Here is an 8,297-nt window from a genome sequence, read left to right on the forward strand (position 1 = left end):
ATGGGTATGTACATTGATTTTGGTTACTATTCTGCAGATGGTGACAGGTAATTAAATTAGTGCATCTGTCCACTCAACGAGTCAGCCTTTCTGATCTGCTTGGCCTGAAACTCCCAGAGGTGACAGTACTGCAGGATAAGGCATGGCCATTATGCTGGATCAACAGACAAAGATTCCAAAATGAGCACAAGCTCACTCACTTCTATGATCGTGGCTGAGACACCACACATGCTGCTAAGGAGTCAGTGACAGAAGGTTGTGCACAAGAATCCTATGTGTCAGTAAGTACTATATTTTCTTTAGACTTGGCTATGTCTATTGCTGATGATATATTATAGACATTTATATCACACCTCTCTATTTTTTTAAAAAAATATTTATATTCTATAAATATAGAAAAAAATAATTACATCAACAATCAAAGAAATGCTAGAAATAATAGCAGTAGATAAAAGTGCTATTTATGCAAGAGTATATTTTTCACAATGAAATATCAGTGTATTTTTTATTTAGAAGATTTTATATGAAAAAACAGCTTGAAAGGAAAAAACAAAAAAATGTTCTGCCTTTGGTGTTCTGGAAGAATATATTTAAGAATCTCATCATATTATTAAAATGCATACGTTCCAGAGTGGGAGCTGGACAGGAACAACAGATCTTTGCTTACACTGATTCTTTTGGTACAAAACAGAAAAGTACACCCTAACTATTTTTTTCAACAGAGGCAATAAATGAGCAAGTACTGAGGGCATCCTATTTATTATATTAGTTTCAGCAATGGAAAAGATCTTTTGCCATCAGATCATGATTGGCATCATATGTCAGGCATTCTGTTGCCCCAGTGAAAGATCAGTGTATTGTTTTTAATTGAAAAATTGTATACGCCACCATTCTTTACCTGTGAATGCAGGGAGGTTGATAACAAAATTGTAACACATAATATGGACACAATAAAAAGCCTCAACAGTCATAAAGGCAAAAATTAAAAATGGGCAGTCATTTGGAGAAATGATATATACATATGGGAAGTCCTGCCAAAATGATAAAATGTTTTAACTTCCATTTAAAACTGAATAGGGCAGGAACAAGCCTATGTTCAAGGAACAGGAAGTTCCATAGAGCTGGAGCCACCACTGAGAAGATTTGTTCATGTGCTACCAACAGCCATGCTTCAGAGGGCAGTGGGCCTCTCTACAGGGTCTCCTCTGTTGGGCAGAACTATATGGAAGAAGGCTTTGTAGCTCAAACTCAGTAGCTTGAATCACACATGGGGAAATACTGGTGACCAATCTAGCTGGTACAGTAGCACAGTCATATGTCTGTTCCCTGCGATAATTCTTGCCACTGCATTATGCTCCAGCTGTAATTTACAGGGGTTTTTCATAAGCAGCCCCATAAAAGCTGTGTTGCAGTAGTCTAAGCATGAGGTGATGAGGTCATTTATCAGCAGGGTGATATCTTCTTGAGTGAACGCTTGGACAATATTATACATAGCTAAATTGTTAGTATCCCCTAAATACACTTATGAATATGTATTTCCTTTCCTAGGATGCATACGCCAAAAGAGAATATTTTGCAAAACAACACTGCACCTGCTGAGTTCATCCTGCTGGGTCTGTCTGAGGACCCCAACCTGCAAAGTGTTTTCTTTTTCACTTTCCTGGCAATCTATATCATGACCCTGGCAGGAAACCTTCTCATCATTCTCCTTACATTGGCTGACCCTGCCCTTCACACACCCATGTATTTCTTCCTGAGAAACCTGTCCTTTTTGGAGATCTGCTACACATCGGTCAATGTCCCCAAGATGCTGGGAAACCTTCTCTCGGGGCGGAAATCCATCTCCTTCATCAGTTGTGCCCTGCAGACCTATTTTACTTTCTTCCTTGGTGGGTCAGAGTGTTTCCTCTTGGCTTCCATGTCTTACGATCGATACGTTGCCATTTGCAAACCTTTGCGCTACCATAGCCTTATGAGCCAGAGAGTCTGTACTAGTCTAGCGGTGGCATCTTGGTTAAGTGGGTTGTTCATGTCCTTTGGTCACACCAGCATGGTTTTTACTTTGCCCTTTTGTGGGTCCAAAGTGATCAACCACTTCTTCTGTGACATCCCCCCTTTACTGAAATTGGCTTGTGGAGACACCTCTAAGAGGGAAATTGCAGTCTTTGCTGTAGCCATGATATTTGTGACTTGTCCCTTTATCCTGATCTTGATGTCTTATGCTGGAATCATTGCCGTCATTTTGAGGATCTCATCTTCTGAGGGCCGGAAGAAGACTTTCTCCACCTGTTCTTCACACCTCATTGTAGTAATGTTATTCTTTGGTTCTGGTTGCATTACCTACTTGAAACCTAATTCCACTTATTCACCAGATACTGACAAATATTTTTCGCTTTTCTACACTGTGATTAGTCCCATTTTGAATCCTGTCATATACAGCTTTCGCAATAAAGAGGTGAAAGATGCCCTTTGGAAAATGTGGGAGAGAAGACCTTTTGGATAGCTGAGGGCATGGATATTGTGTGTGATATACCAATCAGGTCAGATGCTAACTCTTTTCTAGAGACTATGCAATTCACCTAGACCAAAGGAAATTGATCTCATAAACCTTCTAGTCTACTTGTTTTAGTTAAACATTAGAACTGTTGCCTAGGATCATGAAGTTGAACTGAAAGTGCACACAAACCCTGCAACCCGTTCAGAGGAGGTTTTGTTTCCCCAGTAAACAGGAGCAGAACCTGAACTTAAATTCTCTTTATTGTCTGGAATCTGATCCTGAATGGAACTCCTAAAGAAAAATATGGTTAATATTTCAGGAAAAAGTGATACAATACACAAGAACACAACTCTATGGTGTATTGTTTACTTATTGATGGATGGGTGGATTGATTGAATTTCTATACCGTCTAGTATAGAAATCTCTAGGTGGTGTACAAATTAAAACATAATATAAAAACATTTAAAATTTATAAAAAGAGTTTTAAAATCACAGTAGATAAAACACACATAAAAATTAAAATTTAAGTTAAAAGCCTGGAAAAAAGGTATATCTTCAGGGTCCTCCTAAAAGCTAACAAAGAAGGAGATGCTCTTATTTCAGCAGGGAGCATGTTCCAAAGCCCTGGAGCAGCCACAGAGAAGGCCCGATCACGAGTTTCCACCAAATGAGTTTGCGGCAACCATAACCAGACCTCTCCAGATGATCTTAATAAGCAACAGGGTTCACGCGGAGAAGGCATTCTCTTAGGTACCCTGGACCTAAGCTTTTGAGGGCCTTATAGGTAATAACCAGGACTTTGTATTTTGTTTGGAAACATATCGGCAGTCAGTGCAGTTCTTTTAGAATCGATGTTATATAGTCCCTTCAGGTTAACCCAGAGAGCAATCTGGCTGCCGTATTCTGTACCAATTGTAGTTTCCAAACTATGTGCAAAGGCAGCCCTACTTAGAGTCCATTACAGTAGTCAATCCTAGAGGTAACCAGCAGATGTACCACCATTTTAAGGTCACTTATCTCCAGTAACGGATGTATCTGGCATACCAGCAGAAGCTGACAAAAAACACTCCTGGCCACAGCCTCAACCTGAGAAGCCTGGGAGAGTTTGAGATCCATGAGCACTGCCAGACTATGAACCTGATATTTTCGGGGGAGTGCAACCCCATCCAAAACAGACAGATCTAAACCATCTCTCAGATCCTGACCCCTTACAGACAGTACTTCTGTCTTGTTAGGAATCTTCTTGTTAGGATTTTATGATTGTTTTTTCCTGGTTTTTAAGATAATTTTGTAGCATTTTGTTCATAAAACCTCTTAGCATTTCAAAAAGCATGGAAATTTTAAAGTAATATTTTCAAGCTGAATATTTTTCCCCTGTTATATTGTTATAATGCAAGAATATAGTTTAATATCATTAGAATATTATGTATAAAATATATAAACTATTTCAAAATGTTTTACCCACTTTTTACAGTAAGTGTGTGAATCAGAATGGAACCAGATAGTTTAAAAATAATGATCAAACTTAATGAAACACACATTTTTAATAGTTTGACTCCCTGCCTAGGATAGAGAAAGGTGATCAGTGGGATTGCCCCATATAACAATACATGTTAAAGGGATATTACTTTGAAATTCCATATATATACTTCAGTTTGCTTGTTCAGTGTTGGAATGACAGGCTGTGTTTCATAAATCATATCTATAGCAATTTGCGATAACTCCATGTGTCATAACGTAGCACACGGTGACATGGGTTTAAGTCCTCTTAGAATGTTTTTTATAGAGATAAGGCAGTTGTGGGCCAGGAGTTTACCATTCCACAAACCTTTGATGATTAATGCCATAGATTTAAGTGTGAGACTCCTCAGGATCTTTAGGGGAGGTGTAATTTTTGTGCATTTCTAGGCTTAACCCAGAGGAAAAGCATAGCACTGCAGACTCAAAATGCAATATGAGCTGCTGTAGGAACTGAGTGGGCTCAATACTCTCCTACCTTCCTTCCTCTCTCTCTCTCTCTCTCTCTCTCTCTCTCTCTCTCCCTTCTTTCCAACTCAATGGCTGTTTGACAAAATGACAATCATTTCAAGACTGCTAACTGGGCAAAGAGGCACCTTTTAAAAGTAGTGATTTTATTTAGCAGCTAGAGAGCAACTGGCCCTATCCAGGGCTGCACTGGGGGCACGTAGGGGGCAGTGGAATGTAGGTGGGGAGGGTGCTGGGTTTTGAGCAGAATGGTTAATTAAGTTGGGGCGCAGGGGTGCCTCATGGTTGTGGCGTGCCGGGAATATCCCCTGTTGCCCTGTGTTCCAGTCCAAGCAGGGGCGTATCCAGGGTAGGCAGGCAGGGCACGTGCCCCGGGCGCCACTTGAAGGGGGCGCCATTTTTAAAAATGAAAAAAATTTAATGACCACCGAAAACAAAATGGCCACCACGCATAGTCAAATGGCCTCTGCAAGACCCTAGTATCTGGGAAAAGTCAAATTCTCCATTTATTTTTAAAACTTATGTAATGGTGATGCTACAATGCATAGTAGAGAATTAGACAGGCACTTCTGTTTAGTTTTCCAAGTACACCTCCACATAGTATTTGAGTATTTCATGAGCCCCAGCTATCCGAAATTTGTAGGTTCCCTGCATTTTTTGGTCTGGCGACATCCACTGCTAAATAGTTTTTGAAATATTAAAAGATTAACGAGCTTGACTTGTATTTTTGAGCTGATATTATGGTAAAGTTATCTGAAAGATGGGTGTCAGATGTTTGGACAGGGGGCACAATTTCAGTGCTTGCCCTGGGCACTATTTTTCCTAGATACGCCTCTAAGTCCGAGACTGGCCCTATCCACCCCCAGCACAGTATCCCTCCAGAGACTGTTGCTGCTGTCTCTTTTATGTTTATTTTTAAATTGTGAGCCCTTTGGGGACAGAGATCCACCCTATCTATCTATCTATCTATCTATCTATCTATCTATCTATCTATCTTTTCCCTATGTAATTTATATTTCTCTATGAAACTATGGAAACTTTTGTTGCAAAGCAGTATATAAATATTTGTTGTAGTAGTGGTGGTGGTGGTGGTATTGATCAGTTAAAATATAAATGGTCAGACGGGTCATTGTAAATATCACTTCATCTTTCAAGTTCTTGAAAGTGATATAAGGCCATTTAAATGTAAGGCCACTTACAGTGATGTGAGGCCACTTACAGCTGCTGTCTGCCTCAGGAGCTACCCTGCTAGTGGTGCCAGGCAGCTTTTCATAGCACACACGTGGGGTGGGGTGGGGTGGGCAGGGGAACAAATCCAGATGAAGATTATAGCAGTTAACATTCTGCGTCCCCCCTTCATCCATCATAACCCCAGTCTGGAACATAGGAAGCCGCCTTAAACCAAAATATGTCATTAATCCATCTAGCTCAGTATTGTCTATACTAACTGGCAGCAGCATCTCAAAGGTTTCAGGCAGGAATGTTTGCTACTAGCCCTGCCTGGAAATGTCAGGGACTGAACTTGAGACCTTCTGCATGCAAAACAGATGCTCTACCACTGAGCTGTGGCCCTATCCCTGTCCATCTGCACTGGAATCCCCAGAATTGATATATTTAAAATATCCTGAACAGATGGCGCTCCACTGACATATTCATCATGGGTTGTTTGCCCCCAATACAGTAACTGAAGATTGGTTTGGCTCAGGGAAGATCAAATCAGGCTCAGGGAAGGACAAATCAGGCTGTGCTGGTGGTTTGGAGGTAAGTAGAAAGGTCCAGTTTTATGAAGACAAGAAAAGTGAAGGTCCAGAAGCCAAAGACAGGATAGACAGAATGGATCAGAAAAGTAGCCAAGATGATACACCAAAGAAATGGGTGCAACTGGGTGGAACTCTGAGGCCAGTCCCTTGCACTCTTGGACCTTGTCTTTCCTGGCTAATCAAGGCTGCCAGAGGGAATTTGGACACATGGGTTAGAGGTGGTGAATGCCTCCTAAGGGTAAGGAATAGTATCCTTTTCCTTAAAGGAAATAGAGGTTTGACCACAACTGAAGAAATCTGCAATAGACCCAGCAGATTTAAACAATCATAGGAGATGGTGTGGTGGCAACCCAACTCCAGTTGTTGTTTAAAAAATAATAATATTTATTTATTTAATATTTTTATATACCACCCAAAACATATGTCTCTGAGCAGTTTACCATAAAATAGTACAATTTTTAAAAAGATCAATATGTTAAAACATTAAAATAATTTAAAATCTAACATAATGAGATAACAAATAAGACTGATTTAAATCCATTCCAATCTGGTTTTAGGTCTCGTTAGAAATCTGCCAACATTATCATTATTTATTTATTTATTTATTTATTTATTTATTTATTTATTTATTTTTACATTTATATCCCGCTCTTCCTCCAAGGAGCCCAAAGCAGTGTACTACATACTTAAGTTTCTCCTCACAACAACCCTGTGAAGTATGTTAGGCTGAGAGAGAAGTGACTGGCCCAGAGTAATTCAGCAAGTATCATGGCTGAATGGGGATTTGAACTCTGGTGTCTCCAGTCCTAGTCCAGTACTCTAACCACTACACTACATTTTCCATTCAGGTGAATGGGAACATAGGGATATGTTGGCACATATGCTATCGGTGTTGCATGGTTGACCCTATGCTTTTTAACATCCATGTGAAAATGTTAAATCAGGTCATTCTGAGGTTTTGGTTGTGGTGTCACCAGTATGCAAAAGACACCCAACCCTAACTCTGTTTCCATCAAATGATCACAGGGAGGCTGTAGAAATGCTGAACAAATGTCTGAATGCAGATCTAGCCTGAAGCTAACAAACTAAAATTTAATCCAGACCAATGGAATATACTGTTGGTTGGAAATTTGGCCATTTTTTAGTGAAGGTATGCAACCTCTTTCCGATGGATGAACCTCTTCTTATAAGGCTACAACACCCGGGGTTTTAGATTTAGAAATGACAACTGAGTGGGGACATGATAGAGGTCTATAAAATAATGCATGGTCTAGAGAGAGTGGGAAGAGATAAAGTTTTTTCACCCTCTTATAACACTAGAACCAGGGGTCATCCGATGAAACTGATTGCCAAGAAATTTAGGAGCAACAAATTGAAGTACTTTATCATACAACACATAATTAACTTGTGGAATTCTGTACCACAGGATGTGGTGACTGTCAGCAGCCTGTATGGCTTTAAGAGTAGTTTAGATAAATTATGGAGGACAGGTCTATCAATGGCTACTGGTCTGAAGCCTATAGGCCACCTCCAGCCTCAGAGGGAAGATACCTCTATATTACAAATGGCAGAAGAGCAACAGTAGAAGAGAGAACATGCCTTCAGCTCTTGCCTGAAAGGCTTCCAGCAGCATCTGATGGGCCACTGTGTGAAATATGATGCTGGACTAGATAGGCTTTGAGCCTGATCCAGCAGGGCTGTTCTTATGTTTTTATGGGTTGTACTTCCTCTGAAATCACAGGTTAACAGTCTGGGGTTATTCCTGGAACTGGTGCTCTCATTGGATGCCCAGATAGTGTTGTCTGCAGTTAGGATTGCCAACAGTCATGCATTATGCAGGATGTCCCTATTTCCTGGGGAGAAATGCTCATCCCATTCGGGACTCAATTTCTCCCGCTTTTTGCCTCCCCCCCCCTCAAAAAAAAATCAAAGCTGCTGCTGTGTGGCAGCAGTGCAGCGGGGCAGTGGCAAGAGCTCCTCCCGCCTCCCAAACCATGACAGCCAGGTGAGGTCAGGGTGGGCAGGTGAGCGCACTGAAGGCAGGCAGAAAGACA

General features: G+C 40.7%; 1 protein-coding gene across 1 annotated transcript; it reads left to right on the forward strand.

Moving 5' to 3' along the window:
- On the forward strand, window positions 1-2,503 carry LOC128331273 (olfactory receptor 10A7-like). Its single transcript, XM_053264625.1, has 2 exons — window positions 1-47; window positions 1,549-2,503. The coding sequence occupies exons 1-2, from the start codon at window positions 1-3 to the stop codon at window positions 2,501-2,503; spliced, it is 1,002 nt and encodes a 333-aa protein (XP_053120600.1).
- Window positions 2,504-8,297: the final 5,794 nt, after the last annotated feature.

This window comes from Hemicordylus capensis, chromosome 6, assembly GCF_027244095.1.
Source record: "Hemicordylus capensis ecotype Gifberg chromosome 6, rHemCap1.1.pri, whole genome shotgun sequence".
NCBI classification, from domain to species: Eukaryota; Metazoa; Chordata; class Lepidosauria; order Squamata; family Cordylidae; genus Hemicordylus; species Hemicordylus capensis.

Coding starts and splice junctions, on each gene's coding strand:
- LOC128331273 (XM_053264625.1), top strand. CDS start 1: ATGGGTATGTACATTGATTTTGGTTACTATTCTGCAGATGGTGACAG. Junction 48..1,548: donor TATTCTGCAGATGGTGACAG/GTAATTAAATTA, acceptor TTCCTTTCCTAG/GATGCATACGCCAAAAGAGA.